The sequence below is a fragment of the Sminthopsis crassicaudata genome, chromosome 6 (genome assembly GCF_048593235.1).
Source record: "Sminthopsis crassicaudata isolate SCR6 chromosome 6, ASM4859323v1, whole genome shotgun sequence".
Taxonomy (NCBI): Eukaryota; Metazoa; Chordata; class Mammalia; order Dasyuromorphia; family Dasyuridae; genus Sminthopsis; species Sminthopsis crassicaudata.
This window is the reverse complement of record NC_133622.1, coordinates 160,731,680-160,747,670: the sequence shown is the minus strand read 5'-3', so window position 1 is coordinate 160,747,670 and position 15,991 is coordinate 160,731,680. Positions and strand designations below refer to the sequence as shown.

At 36.0% G+C, this 15,991-nt stretch overlaps 1 protein-coding gene across 1 annotated transcript in view; it reads right to left on the bottom strand.

The window, feature by feature from the left end:
• Positions 1-15,991, bottom strand: part of RASGEF1B (RasGEF domain family member 1B) — a 39,478-nt gene that overhangs the window by 12,401 nt on the left and 11,086 nt on the right. The window contains exons 2-6 of the mRNA XM_074275226.1: positions 8,747-8,929; positions 5,931-6,053; positions 4,978-5,115; positions 1,466-1,678; positions 643-717 (exon numbers count right to left, since the gene is read on the bottom strand). Of these exons, the coding sequence (XP_074131327.1) occupies positions 643-717; positions 1,466-1,678; positions 4,978-5,115; positions 5,931-6,053; positions 8,747-8,923 (726 nt within the window). The 5' untranslated portion in view covers positions 8,924-8,929. The remainder of the gene's footprint in view (positions 1-642; positions 718-1,465; positions 1,679-4,977; positions 5,116-5,930; positions 6,054-8,746; positions 8,930-15,991) is intronic.

Here is a 15,991-nt window from a genome sequence, read left to right as displayed (position 1 = left end):
CTCCTGTACTGAGGAGAATAATAAGGACAAAAGGCAGCTGTTACCCTTGCTTTCTCAGGATGGTGAATTCTAGGAGAGTTCAGAATGTTCACATACTGTCTGATGAACAAAAATGTGTCTTGCAACTTTAGAGATAGGGAGAAGCATTTGAAAGTTTTATATGTTTAATGGCTTCTTCCTGACAATAAGTAAATCATTTAACAAGGAGATCTAACCACATTTAAGGGAAGAAAAAACATTTCTCACAACTATTTGTTAGCCAGGTAAGTTTCCCTACATTGTCCTTTTAATTGGATCTAAAGGTAAGTGGCTTCTGTTTTCTAACCAAAGCTGCTAAAACCATGACATTTATCCCCATCAAAATCTATCAAAGCATCAAAATCTAAAATTATAATTACCAAAGTTCCCCAGGAGGGAGAAAAAGGCCCCCTCCCCAAATCCATGATGAGCTAAAGCACTCGGGAAAAGCACTTACTGCTACAAATTAAAAACTAAACAAATATTGTTTATTAAATTTGTTCACAGAAAACTGGGGTAAGGAAGTTCCTAGAAGCCCCAAGATTCTATTCTATAGAGTTCAGTACAGTAGGCTCACAGGGTGCAATTTTAGCATCTTAGAGAGTAATTGCAATGGTCTTTTACCTTGTCATTGTCCAAAGGATCTTTCTGCAAAAATGCCTGGACAAATTCTTCTGGTCCAATATAATTGAGCCTCTCCTGAAAATTTTAAAAACAAACAAAACCATGGCAAATCAGCAATTTTCCCAACTACATAATTAAACAGGAGAAGCAATGTATCCTAGTGGATAGAGAGCTGACCTTGGAATCAGGATGACGTGGGGGGAAGTCTATCTTCGGCACATAAGGATGGCCATCCTAGGCGAGTCACTTAACCACCTAATTCCCTGTACAGTTTTCTAAGATTATGGGTTTAGTATGGGTGCAGATTTAATTGAGTAGAGGGAGTTTCCTCACTTTGAAGTTCCCTATACCAATGCCATGACTGATTCAAAAATAAAAGCATTGACTATTGGCAACTATACTGTTTTTTTAAGTTGTCCTGAGAGAAAGGCTTTCCCTCAATTGTTTTGACATCTTATTTGGAAGGAAATGGTTCTCTTCTCTAGAAAATCTTTTTTGGTCCAGAATGAAGCAGCCTACCTGGCTGGGATTAGAATAATAGGAAGGAATAAAGAAGGAAATGGGATAACTTTGCAGTTCCTCATTGATTAGGTGAAGTGAAATTGACACATCTATTCTTGATTGCAAATATAAAAATTAAATACAAAAGTTTTCTGGACTAGCTACCATTTTGAATTATTCACTTTTCAGATTCCTACCATTACTATGAATAATCAAAAGTTTGAGGGAAGGCATGCCTTTTAATAGTGTCTGCACATAGTAGGCATTTAATAATACTTGTTGACTGACTGGGTGTAAAGTGGAGAAAAAGCAGCTACCTTACCAGTTCTATGTGAGTCAACTGTTGTGCCAAGGTATAAGGATCACTGCAGATGGTAATTATATCTCTTTGTATTGACTGCGGTTTGGACTTGAGAACTGTAAGCCGATCTGTGGACGTTGCATTAATTTTTGCAAGGACCTCCTCATACTGGCCGAGAGTAGCGAGCTTTCGGATCAGACTCTGTATCATCTGCTGAACAGTCTTCCTGTATGTCTGCCATGACACAAAAGAGAAATTACTGCAAAGAGTTTCAGATCTTTTTAAAACATATAAACAATGCTAATGTTAGAGTCCACATGGCTGTCTTGCAACATCCATACTACAGGTCTGTTATGATCACCAGAGCTTATTTGGTCCTGCTCTCTGGCGACTTTGACTCAAGCTGAAGGCCCCAGGGACATGGCAGAAAGAACTGAAACTTCTCTATCATCAGTTCCTGGTCCTGGGTCTGCAGTGAGACCTGTCAGGAAAAAATTACTTAATGTAGACTCTCTAGGCCATCTCAAGTGTGGAGGACATAACGCATGGAACAGGTAAATTCATTCCTTAGTATGATCTAGTATTGAACAGGGAACAAGTAACATTTGATAGATCTTCTCACCAAACATTGCCATTCCCTCCTTCTTGCCATAACCACCCAAAACTAGTATTAACATTTAGGATGAGAAACAACTCCTCTCCCCAACCAAACCAGACGCTTTGTTCATCATAGCAGCTCTGAAGGAGCCCAAATAAGGCAAGACAAAGAGAAAATGAATTTTTTATACACTAGCCTGAGGTGCACAAGACAATTTTCCTTTCAATACAGAAGTTAATTTGTTTTCACATTAAAGGAACCAATTTAATCTAACAATTTACACAGCTTTGTTTGTTCATTCAAAAAATATTCACCGAGTGCCGTCTATATAAAGAGTTTAAATTATTTTTCCAGTGTCTCTGAGGAGTTAATGCCCAATCCTGCAGTACTACTCTACTTACCTGAGAAAACTTCTTAATCTTCTGTCTCTAAAAAAATACTCATTTTGAAATTTCCCCAAAGACAGGACCTTCTTGGGTCACTGACATGTTGGGTATGTAGAAGGGCTATTGTCATCTTCTTAGGGAAAGGTAATTGCTACTTTCTTTAAGAAATGATTCCACTCATCAACAGCCCTTTCAGGATTCCTCTCTGGCTCATACTCCAGCCCCTGCCCACGTGCAGAAATAGCTTTCTAGGACTACCAGATGGAATGGCAATTAGAATCTGAATAACCTGCCCACTGCAACTTCTCAGCAGGTCATCAGCTGAGTGTACCAGGAGATGGGCAATGGACAGCCAGAAGAAAAGAGCTGGACTCAATTAGGAATAACTCCTACTGCTTCCTTCACTTCTTATGAACAGTAAACACATCCAAAGGGGAACTCATAGTATTAGGTACAGGATCTTTCATCTGTGTGCAAAGGTCAGGGGAAGAGCCAAGTCAAGGGGGGTAAAATGAAGATCTGAGATGGAAAAGAATGCTAATGTGCTGCTTAGAGAGAAGGAGAATAAAAATGAAGAGCATTGTGAAACACATGGAGAAAGTCATCAAAGGCCATTCAGAGAACAAAGAACTAGAGAACATTTATATTTCCATTCCTGAATAATTACTGTTCCTACAGAGCTCAGTTATTGAAGCCTAACCCCCTGTTAAATATTTTTCTATGTTCATTTTTTTACTGTCAAATATTTACTCTCCCCCCAATTTTAAATACTGATGACAGCAATTAACTGGAAAATCAACTCAGAATTAAAATATAAAAATAACTCCTATCACCTAGATCAGCTTCAATTCATATTTTGGTTACAAGGGATCTCACTGGGGAAAAAACAACAACACACTAAGCCCAATTATACAGACTTGTCCTAGTGGAAAAATTTACTAGGAAAAAAAATCTGAAGATACTGTCATGACTGATGAGTAAAAAGTCTCATCTCAAATCTAGGGAAAAATCTGACACCTGCTAATGATTGCTATCTAGAATGTTAGACCTGAAAGAGGCTCTGAAACTAGCTAGCCACAATTCTCATTTTATAATGAAGAAAAATCAGGTCTAGGAAGTTAAATAGTCACCCCTAAGATCACAAAATTAGTCGCAAGGATAGCACAAGAACAAAGCCGGGCCATTGTTTTTATTGACTCTAAGGTAACACAGAGAGAAAATAATGAAAGTCTAAAATGATAATTTAATGGAGTGGCAGTGTGATCCTCTGCCCAATTCACCTTTGCCCCAGCCATGATCCAGCTTTAATCAATAGTAAATAAGAGCAGTAGAACAACTAGGATAAAAATCAGCAACTTCCCCCCAAAACAACAACAACAACAAAAATTACCAAACAAACAAAAAACTGAACTCAATAACTCAATTTGCAATGGATAAACCTAGTAACATAAATTCCTTCTGGCAAGAATTTCAATAAAAATTATACTATAGTTTCTCCCTGCCCCCACCATGTTTTAGTTTAGTATAATATGTTTAGGAGAAGTTTTTTTTTTTTTTAAATACCAAATGCTACAATATTTTCAAATGGATACTTGAATTATATGTTAAAATTCATATGATTTTTAAAAATTGGAAGAAAACAAAAGGAGATATTGATAATGATGATGAAAAACATTTACATAATCAATGTTAGAGGCACTGTGGAACGTTAATCATATGCTGTCATAGTTGACCAATATGTTGGTTGGTTTTGCTAAAGTTTTTCTTTTTCTTTTTTATTCTGTTACAAATTTCAGAAAATGAAATTTCCTTAATTCTTCTACATCTTTTGCCCCTCACTAATCACAGCTTATCCAGCCCTGACTTATCCCCAAATTTATCTATTTCACTCTGTTGAAAGAAGCTATGCCTTTTACCTTTTTTAAAAAAATCATTAGCACTTAGGCACAGTGCCTGGCACATAATAAGCACTTATAAATAAGTAGTGTTTGTTTTTTTTTTTTAACTAATGGACAACTTTTAATGCTTTAGGCTGATTTTTGATACTACAAGTTATGAAGATGTCAACTCTTAATGGTAGAAAAAATTTCCTTACTAGACAGTTTTCTATACCAATGAAATCTCAGGTTCAGTCCCCATACCTTAAACAATCATTTTCCACTGGATAAACAAGGCAAAACTCTAACATACTTCAAGTCTTGCTCAAAAATAAAACAAGTTTAGCAGAGACTAAACATTCTAGAGCTGTAGAATCTAGACCCAAGAGTGAGTCAGTAAATATTTAATAACCGGTTTGGGGATATACACATGACACACTTTTAATTTGCATTATTAATATTTTCTCATCACTTTCTTAAGTCTAGACAATCAAGAAAACAATAAATCAAGCCCTTATTGTAGTAATTGAAGAGTAAATGCTTATACTGAAAATCTGGACACTCCCTCCTGTCTATACCTTATAGCTCATTGAGTTAAATATGCTCATTCAGCACAATTTCCCACATTTCTTTGATCTAGTTGGGCCAAATTAACAGACTAGGGTCACCAACCTCCTCTCCATTGGCTATTCGATGAGTGAGGTCTTTCAAATTCCTCATCATTCTTTCATCTCGAAAATCATATGGAAATGTCTCAGTCCATTCTGTTAGGAGCTGAAGAATTTTGGGTGCGATTTTTCGAATTTGGCTCTAGAAAGAAAAAAGAAAAACCATATCACTACTTTCCACCAGAGAAGGCTACTAAGGAATAATCATGTAAATAAAAATTCTATTGGCTGGGAATGTAGGTGAGAGGAAACTAAAATTAGAGGATGAGTCTATGTTTCCATGGTTTCCTTTGTCATATCACTCTCAAATGGATAATTAAATAAAGGGATACAACCAGAAACAATCTAAGATGCTTTTTTTCCTTCCTTTTTTTTTTAAACCATTCCTTGTAATCTATGCAGGCTCATGATGAGATGCAATATGGCAGCATGAACTCTAGACTTTAAATTGTGTTTCAGATCTACCTTTTACTAGCTGCGTGATTGGGCGTGATAGCTGTCTCATCTGTGAAATAGGAGAAACATTTCTGCACTCATGAAGCTGTTGTTAAAAAAAGCATTTTGTTAATTACATAAAATGCTATCTTAATGATTTTAATTTAATTAACTGGAGAATCTAGGTAGAACAATAGATAACGATGAGTCTGGAGCCATGAAGGTTTGAGTTCAAATCTAGCTTCAGATGCTTCCTAGCTGAGTGATTCTGGACGAGTCACTTAACCTCTGTTCACCTCAGTTTCTTCATCTATAAAATGGGAATAATAATAGTACCTATCTTTCAGGATTGTTGTAAGAATCAAATGAGATGATATTTGCTTTTAATGAATTCCATGATATGTCTACTTAGCTTAAGAACTATTAAGTTCTTAATATTACATAAAGTTCTGAAGGGTCACACTATGAAATAACAGGACTTGGCAACAAAACTGAATTAATATTTCCAGATTTCATCCTTACCTTGTCCAAGGTGGGATCACTTAACCTCTGGTGCTCAGTGCACAAATGGCAAACCTTGGCCATTAGTTCAAATGGATGCATGAACAAACGAGAACTGAGTAGAAAGGTAAATATATATGTTCTCTGTGGGCAAAAGAAAAAGGTAAATATAAATGAAGAGAAATCCTAAGTTCACATTCCTGCCAAAATATTTGTCTCCTACATAGTGAATTTTCCATCAATTCAGTAGTAACTTTGCAATATATTATAAACATCATGTATATGCAAGTATATATGTATGAATTTTTAACTATAGAATTCAAGCTGGAATAAGAGGTACTGCGCATGATGGAATTACATATTTTATTACAGCTAAATTAGCTCAATATAAGAGTTGTGTTTATACACTGGATAGTCTTAGTGGGTAGAAATAAGCTCTTTGAAAACCAGACAGTTTTGTTTCTGTCTTTGTAGCTCCAGTGCTTGGTACCCAGTAGGTAATTAATAAATACACGATTACATGAGAAAGTCTCATTGCGTTCAAAAAGGAGGTAAGAGTTGAGAGCTTGGCTCCTTAAGGTTATCCAGCAGACATTTGTATTTGTTCTTGAAGATAAGTGAGAATAAGCAACGTGACATATCATCCATTCCTCATAAGTCACCAGACTTGTATTGAAAATCCAACCCAACATGCACTGAGCTTTTTTTTTTTTTTTATTACAATATAATAAGTTAACTCCTTTTAAACTTAAGGAAAAAAAAAAACAAACAACACACCCTATGAGCAGCACACTGAAAGGAATGCTTGAGCTAGAACATTTGAAAGCAGGTCTGTCAAGTAATCTATTTGTTTGCTCAAGAACTGAGTTTGATTGAGTACAATATACCACTATACTTTACTGTAAACTTCTTGTCTCCTGAGAAGCCAGTAATGAGGCAAGGACTGTTTGTTAGAGTCCTTTCAGAACCAAGAAACCCCACAGAGTTTCATTTTTTCCCTCAAGCAGCTCATAAACAATTAAGGAATTGAACAAGAAATCCTTCTTACTTTTGATTATAAGTAACCATGTGGTATTATTTCTGAAAAGACCTTACAAGAAATCATAAACACACATAGCTTAGCAATAGTCATTACAGCAAAAAGAAGGCTATTCTTTTCATGGAATCTTTTATTAGGGATTATCACATTTTAAAAAAGCATTGAAAATGACCAAAATGTCCAATTGGGGTGGGTGGGTGGTTGTTTTTTTTTTTTTTTTTTTTTTTAATGAGGACTTAATAACCCTGCCTCTCCTTACCCAAATACCCCCTCCCACAAATCACAAAGAGTTTCTCAGCAAGTCATTCCAATTCTAAGGATAATTATAAAGAATGAGAGGGCCAGAGAAAAAAGCTGGCCAAAGATCCATACAACCACCAATGAAGTATATATATATATAAAATATTTCACACATAAGGTTACAATGCTAGGACTTGCTGAACAGTAATGAAATGATAATAGTCCAAAAGAGAATCAGTGAATGTAAAGGGGGAGAGAGAGAGAGAGAGAGAGAGAGAGAGAGAGAGAGAGAGAGAGAGAGAGAGCAGAGAGAGAGAGAGAGAAGAAGAGAAAGAGGGGGAGAGAGGAGAGAGAGAGAACACCTTGGAATTAGAAAGAGTTGGATTTAAATCTCGCCTATCTCTAACACAAATAACCCAGGGGCAAGTCGTTTAACTATACATTAGACACTTCTCTAAAATGTTTTGTCCATGGGTAGGGCTTTCTCCCTGGAAGTTCCCTATAACAATGACACCACAGGTCTAGGCCCCAAAATCTTAAGATAGAGAATGTTCAAGGGCCATTCTGACAGGAGTCAGAAAGAGCCTCCATTTGCAAGACAACAGAACTAGAGGTCTTTTAAAGACTTTAGTAAATTTAACAATTGGAAATATAGTAACATCTGTGAAAATTCTGCTGTGCTAAAAGAAATGAATTTTTAAAAAGCTTCAAAGTGACATGGAATGATTTAGATGAACTGATACAGGGTGAAATGAGCAAAACCAGAAGAACACTTCATATTATCATATTCTCATTAATATTATAAAAAAACAATCTTGAAAGATATTGATCAACTATAAAATCAGATTCCAGAGGACTTGATAAATAAATCAAAAACATGATAATCTCATGACAATGATCAATATGCAGAATAAGACTATATTTTTTTAATTATAGTTTTTATTTTTTATTTACAAGATATATGTATGGGTAATTTTTCAGCATTAACAATTGCAAAACCTTTTGTTCCAACTTTCCTCTTCTTTCCCCTCACTCCTTCCCCCTGATGGCAGATTGACCAATACATGTTAAATATGTTAAAGTATAAGTTAAATACAATATATGTATACTTGTAAGACCATATTTTTAAAAATTTATTTTTATTTTTGCTGAGGCAATTGGGATTATGCGAGTTGCCCAGGGTCACACAGCTAGGAAGTGTTAAGTGTCTGAGGCCAGATTTGAACTCAGTCCTCCTGTATGTATATTGCTTTATTATATTTTTGTGAGTTAAGGGTTTTTTGTTTCTTTCCTGGGGGGGGGGGATAGAGAGAAATGGGAGAGATAAAAAACAAATATTTTTGAATAATGAATAATTTATACATGAAATAATGACAATTTTTAAAATGAACTCAAATACACATTGTCAATTTAGTCTCAAGGTATTGAATTAGATTATCAGGAATGAATGTGGCACAATTCTCAGTCATAGGGATTCAAATTCTATGATATCAGTGCAGTTTCTCTATTCCCATCTTTGGGGGAAGGGTGGGAGAGGAAGGGGTGTTCAGATACTTACATCAGGATAATAGTCTATGCTGGGTACTAAGTGCTGGATGAGGGCTTCCAGGGATCCTGATAGCAAATTGTTGTCATGGTAATACAATCCTTCACAGCTATCTTCTTTGGACTGATACAGGGGCCTGTTATATCCACCGCTGTCAAACATCACAGCAAAGGGAGGAGTCTGAGGCATTTTTTCCTGAGGGCAAATAGAGAGGAGGGAGGAAAACAACTATCAGTAATATGCAATAAAGAGAAAACAATCTTTAGTACTTACTGAATAATGGGAAGGGAAGGAGAAAACACTTCCAAAGATGAGTTTTAACTTTGATAAGGGATTGGAACAAGGAAGATAATATTTTTTCCCCCTCCAGTTTATCAAAAAGAAACAAACAAACCTACACATAAATGCCCTTAATAACTTAAGCTCACTAAATCAAATATAAGAAAATATTTATTTAACCCAATGGTACAAATGCCAATTTAAATGTATATTCCCAGTTATGAAATTTTTAAAAAATCAATTAAAATGATTCAGCTTCTAGTTGCTTGGGCAAATTAGTTGGTTTTTAAAAAAAAAGACTAAATTGAGAAAATTAATTTGTCCATGCATGCAGTGGGGCAGATGCTACATGTCTAGCAGCAAAAAAAGATTTAATGCCTCTGGTCTTCATTGGAAGACCAGATGCTACTGATTTTCCCTTCTTTGTGTCAAATCCTATTGGGAAGAAAGTCTCTTGAAAGCCCCAGTCCTCAGTCAACACCAGTCTATGAAGGCATCTTATTTTAGGAACAAGGAGTAATGTGACATCTTTGAGATAAGTAGCTTCTCTCCATCTGTGTGCCTGGAAACTCACAAAGCACTTTTCAGAGAGAGCTCAGGGTGAATTAGGGCTATTAAGTTATTAGTGAGATTCCTAGGACATAATGCCCTGCCCAAAGAGAGCACAGACTCTCTGCTCCTGGCAGCAGGCCTGGACAATGGAGATATTCAGAGCCGCACAAGACCGGGCGATTGAGTAGGTAAACAATGTGGGGAAGCTGTCCACCATGGCTGGGCCAGGCAGGGCCCAGAAGTGGGGAGGGGAGGCAGGGCAGAGGAGCTGGGGAGGGGGCTGCCCCGCGGAGAATGCAACCTGTACTAACGCCCCCTTTCAAAATTGCCAAAATAGATTTGCATCAAAATGGAGAAAAGTCAGGGGACTTTGTCTGAAAATTCACTCCTTGCATCTGTTCAAGCTGAGTTTGATTCCCTACAGAGAAGCAAATGACGGTTGAGAGTGGTAAAAAGAACAGAATGGTGAGACCACGTGCCACGGGTGGGCAAAGCCAGGCAGCGGAGGGCCAAATGGGCGGATGAAAACGTCCATCAGGATGCGGCCCTACACTGTTTCTTTTACAAAAATAAAGCAAGAGCAAAAAGGGAGACCAAAGATTAAGCGGGCAGTCCTTCCTGACCATCCACTAACTAAAGCTGGGGGGGGGGGGGGGACTCAATAGGAGATAATGGACCACTGATAGGAGGCAAGGCCTTGGTGAGAATTTCCCCACATGGAGGAGCCTGGCCCGGGGTCATCATTGTTGGGACAGCTGGGGATGATTCCAACAGCTGAAGGATCTGAACAGCAAGGAATTCAAAGCACAAGAAGACCAAAGGTTCTGTACCTTCTTGTGTGTCACGGGGACTTCCCCCTTCCCCTTTGGCATTCTAGCTCTTCTCAAAATAATGTTTTTAAATTTACAAAATAAACTCCAGAGGATTGCAAAGGAAACCCCAAGTTTAGTGAAAATAAAGAGGTAATTACTTCCCAATTGAAGTTCATAGATTCTGAAACCTACCCCCAGACCTCCCTTATCTACAGTTTGGCAGATGCTGTTTCTATTTGAATTTGACACCAAGATCATATATACTGCATAAATGCTATTATTATTATATTATGTCATAATATAATAATATGTGATTATATATTATATGCTATTATAGTGCAATATATAATTTATGGTTATATACTAGATTACATAATTTATATATGATTATATTTCATGAACAAATGGTATTTGTTAATATTATTTGTTATTGTTATATACAAAACATACACAAGATAATTTTAGGGGAAATGCTAGCAGCTGGGGGGCTGGGGTGGATTAGGAGAGGCTTCATATACAAGGAGGTATTTGCCTTGAGCTTTGAAGGAGCAGAGGTGAGAAAGAAAGCATTCTAAGTCTGAGAGATAACCTGGGCAAAGAATAATAACTTTATGCATTGAATCAAGAGATTGAATCTTGTGGTCCTTTCAATGCTCTCTTTTAGAAATTATTTGGAAGAAATCCTGCTCTTACTTTGAGAAAAAGTCTAAGCATTTGGCTCTGTCTTTACATAGGGGAGGGATTTAGGAAAGGTGACAAAAGATTGTTTCTTCGTAAGAATCCCTGGTAGAATCTCTTCTTACCTAAATTTGACTTCTGATGGATTTAAGCCTTAAATGCTATTAATAATCAGCTCCCTATAGAGGAGGACCACAAAATTAAAGGGCTCTTGGTGACTCTCTGGTCTAACCCAATATATACTCAGTTGGCTTATGTTTCAAGACCTCCAAGCTGCCTTCTCACCCAATGAATATCCTTCTACTATACTACTAGACTTCCATTACAGCCAAATTGGTGAATGGAAGTCGAAGTGGCTTTTGGGAATGTATTATGTATGACGTTCATATAAATCTGCTTTTTTCCCGTCAAGATTTTTGTATTACTATTTGTGAGTTTAACTGAATTATAATATTCTATTACATTAATATGCCATAGATTACTTCATAATTCTTCTATTGTTGAACACTTAGATTGCTTAAAAACATAGGAGAGAGAATTCGTTTTCTATTTTTTCAAGTAAAAGGATTCCTTTACTTGTAGTGATCATGAAAGGCTGCAGTATTAACTTTACCTACCTCAGCATTCATTCAGATAAGCATTTATTAAGTGCTTACTATGGATTAGGCCCTGAGCTTAAGTACAAAGAGGGAAAAACATAGTCCCTGCCCTTAAGTAGTTCACAGTCTAATTGGTGGCAGAACAATAAACTTACAGAATATAAATAGTGTGAATAGGAGATAATAACAATAGCTAACATTTATATAGTATCTTCAATCCTGAACTTTACTAAACATTTTATACTTATTTGACGCTCTCAACAATCTTAGAAGGTAGATGTAGTATGTTCCTCATTTCACAGATGAGGAAACAGATATACAGAGGTTAAGTGATTTGCTCAGAAACATAGTTAAATAAACACTCATGGCTGCATTTGAACTCAGAGCTTCCTGCTTCTAGGCCCAATGTACTATCTATTGAACTACCTAGCTAATCTTGGAGAATATCCACTTAAATAAAGCCTTTTTGTTCCTGCCTTGGATCCGGACTCACAAAACTTAGATGTATTTTAAGAGCCTACATACCAGCCTGGTGCTAGTTTATAAATAAATATTTTAATATTTAAGGAATTTGTGGAATATGTTAATGTTCAAAGAACTAAAAGTAACACTTCAGGTAGTTTATCCTAAAATTAAAAAGGACAACTTTTATCAGAAAAAAGAATCCTGGAAAGAATTTTTAAAAATCTGTTTTTTTCCTTAAAGATAAGAGTTTAAGCACCAGCTCTGAAGTCAGGAGGACCTGAATTCAAATGTGACTCAGACACTTAACAATTCCTAGCTCTGTGACCCTGGGCAAGTCGTTTAAATCCAATTGCCTTAGCAAAAAACAAAACAAAAAACAAAAAAGATAAGAGCTTAAAAGAAACGATTAGATATAACATGCTTTAATGTAAATTTCATAAATAATTTCCAGGTATCAAAATAAATCAAGAATCAAAATTTTCTTTCATAAAAAGAAACTATATTAATACATTTATTAAAGATCAGTGAATTAAATGTTATATGGGTCTATGATTCTCTGGTATGACTCTCTATGACTTTCTCTATTCCCTCCCCCACCTTTTTCTGGTGGGAGTAAAGGGACTTGTAATTTCACTAGTATAGGAATTCCCTCTACAAATGAAAAATCAAGATTTAATCTGGAATTTAACTGCTTTCAGAGCTCTTTGCCAATATCATATAACCAGTATGTAGAATTCCAGACTATGCAATCTCTATCATGTCTCTTGAGTATCTCAGCAAAGTTTCTGAAACCTTTCTCAGGTGTTCTGATTCCTCTTGCCTCTGTTTCTATGATTGGGGCTTTATTTCCCAAATATTAGCACAATCAGAGATTTTTTTTAGTGATTATGGTGACAAGAAAGTGAGAATAATTAGATGAGACTTCTTTAGCCTACAGCAATATAGCCCTAGAAAGGTCTGGTCTGGTTTTTGTCGTGGTTGTGTGTGTCCCTGGAAAAATCTTGTATGTTGGCTTGTGTGGGTCTAATTTTCAAGTATAGAGTACATTACAGAACTGGCAATTCAGACTGTCAAAAGGTCACCACAAATATGTCCTTAAGATTATACTTTCTCTGGTTTCCCAGGAGGCATCTGTGGTAATATAACTAGTAAATACCCTAATGGCTTAGATTCCTTTCCTTTATCATTGTTTCTTCATCCTTCAAAATGCTTTATTCTCCATTTCTAACTTTTTAATATCTATCCCTCCCTATCCCAGTCTATCTTTAATACTGTTTTTTTTTTTTCCCTAGAGTAAAAAAAACAATCTAACCTTTCTGATTAAATCAGTGATTCCTAACTTTTTCTGGGTCATGGGACACCCTTGTTAATCTGGTGAAATCTAAGAAGGCCTTCTTAGAATAATGTTTTTAAGCAAAATAAAATAAAACAATAGCATTACAGAGGAAAGAATTATATTTAAATATATTTATTAACATATTAAAAGTTCCAAGTTCATGAATTTTTCTGAAATATATTTATGAACCCCCAAGCAGTCTGTGGATCTCAGGTTAAGAACTCCTGATCTCTTTGACAGGATCAAAATATCAAGTTAAATACTCACTTTCCACAATGGTTCAACACAATCTTTCCTGGAGAAAGTGAGAATTTGTACTATACAAAAATCAAAGATAATCTTTCATTTGGTTTACTTTCAAAGTGACTACTCTAGAGGCTATTCTTGTATATTTAGTCCCCAAACAAATGGATTGTATTTCAAAAGTTTGTAAACAACTTAAAACCCAGAGCCCATTTTTTACCACAGCTAAATGGTTTTTAACTTCACAGATCATTTCACAAAAGCTTATATATGTAACATATAATTTAGTCAAACATCATTGTTGTTAATACACAATGTCCCGAAAGTTGCAGTGTAGTTTTAAGCTATTAAAAGCCTGTTTATAGTTAGTTTTCATGAGGGAAAGAGAAACAGAAAAACATCTTTTCCCTTCCCATTTTTCTCCCCCCTCCCAATCCAAGTTCAAAGATTACCTTCATTAACAGAAAAGGAAGATACCATATCCAAAGGTTCAGAGGATGCTTATTTTCCGGGCTTTGGCAGGAGATAGAGCCCCAGCAAAACTGAATACTGACTCTTGACATTTCCAGGGCATTTGTAAGGTGGGATGTTAAAGGAAATGTTAATGAATCCATTAAAATCCATGGCGCCAAGACATGTCAGTTTCCAACAAAGAGACATCCAAGAATCCAGGTTGAAAGGTTTTTTGAATAGAGTTCAAAAAAGGGGAAACACTAAATTGACTGTCTTTTAGACAAAGGTATTAAACTTACACATTTATTTGTATTAGACTTCTGCTATCATAGAATCTCCTTTGGCAGGCTAGGGAAGCCTATGGACTCCTCAGAATCATGTTTTCAAATACTAAAATTCATAGGGTGACAAAGGAACCCCCGCCCCCAGATACTAATAGGGGTGTAATTGAAGAATACCTAAGGACCTCTGTGTCAATTGATACATTTTTTTTTAATCCAAGAGACAAAGAAAAATAGAGACAGAAGGATGAAGATTTGTATTTCAGAGTAAAATTATAGATTTTTGTTTTGCAAAAATTGACATGCCTAGTTCTTCTAGTTTTAAGGGTCCTATTGATCTTTCTATAATTTTCTCCTTATGGTAACTAAAAACAAGTTTCCTTCTAATTAGCAATATGGTAAGCTTAGGAGAGAAATTCCTTGCTTAAGTAGAAAACAATATCTCAGAAGGGCACCTACGCTAGAGATCATGCCCTTCCTGGACCCTGTTTTGCTAGGTTCAGCCTGATTGATTCAGGAGTGATGGAGGCAAACTTTTTTGTGGTTCAAAGGACAGATTGATGTGAAAGCCATGCCTAATGGCTTCAGACAAGCTGAAGAACAAAGATGAAAAGCTCCCTTCTTCTAAATCACTGGCTAAGATGTTATTTATGATCAAGCAGGTGCAGTAGAGAAAGAAAAGGAGGTTTCAGGTGGCGATTCAAATTGCAAAAGAGAATGAGTAAAACAGAGACACGGGGGCCGATTCAAAGTATATTTTAATATCCTGTCCATACTTTCTAAAATCATGTAAAGTCTAGTCAGTGTTGGAAGGAATATGGGAGAGCATTTATTCTAATGAGAAGCTTGCCCAGGGTGGGTTCAGCATTAAGAACTTCAGGAGTAAAAAGACCTGGGTTTAAATACCAGTTTCAAACATGTATTTTTGTTGTTTAGTCATTTTGGTCATTTTCAATTCTTTGTGACTCCATTTGGGGTTTTCATGACATTGGTTTGCCATTTCCTTCTCCAGGTCATTTTCCAGATGAGCAAACTGAGGCAACGTTAAGTGTCTTGGCTAGAGTCATACAGCTAGCCTAAACACTCCTAAATCTCCCTAACTCTAGGTCCAGTATTCTATCCATTGCACCACATTAGCTTTCTAATAAGTATGAACATGGACAAATCACTGTACATCTACACTATACACTGTAAGATAATACTTACTCTATCTACTTTATAGAAGTGTGCTGAAGAATATCCTTTATAAACCTCAAAGTGCTTCATAACTATATGTCCCCTAATTATATAATACTATCATAATTTTTTAATCTAGCCTATCCTTTCCCTTTTTAAAATTTATTTACCTATAAAGTCTTGGTGAACATCAACTCAAGTCTTTGCTTAAAAGAGTTTTTGGTTTTAAAAAGAGCTTCTAATAAAAATATTAGAGTATTATCAAGATAGCTTTTTACATAAAGCTAGAAGAACCCAGAAGAGATCAAGGTTAAACATAGAGATTTGGAAACTGCACAGAAGGGTTAGGTAATGTAGGAATAAACCAAACCACGAGAGCAAAA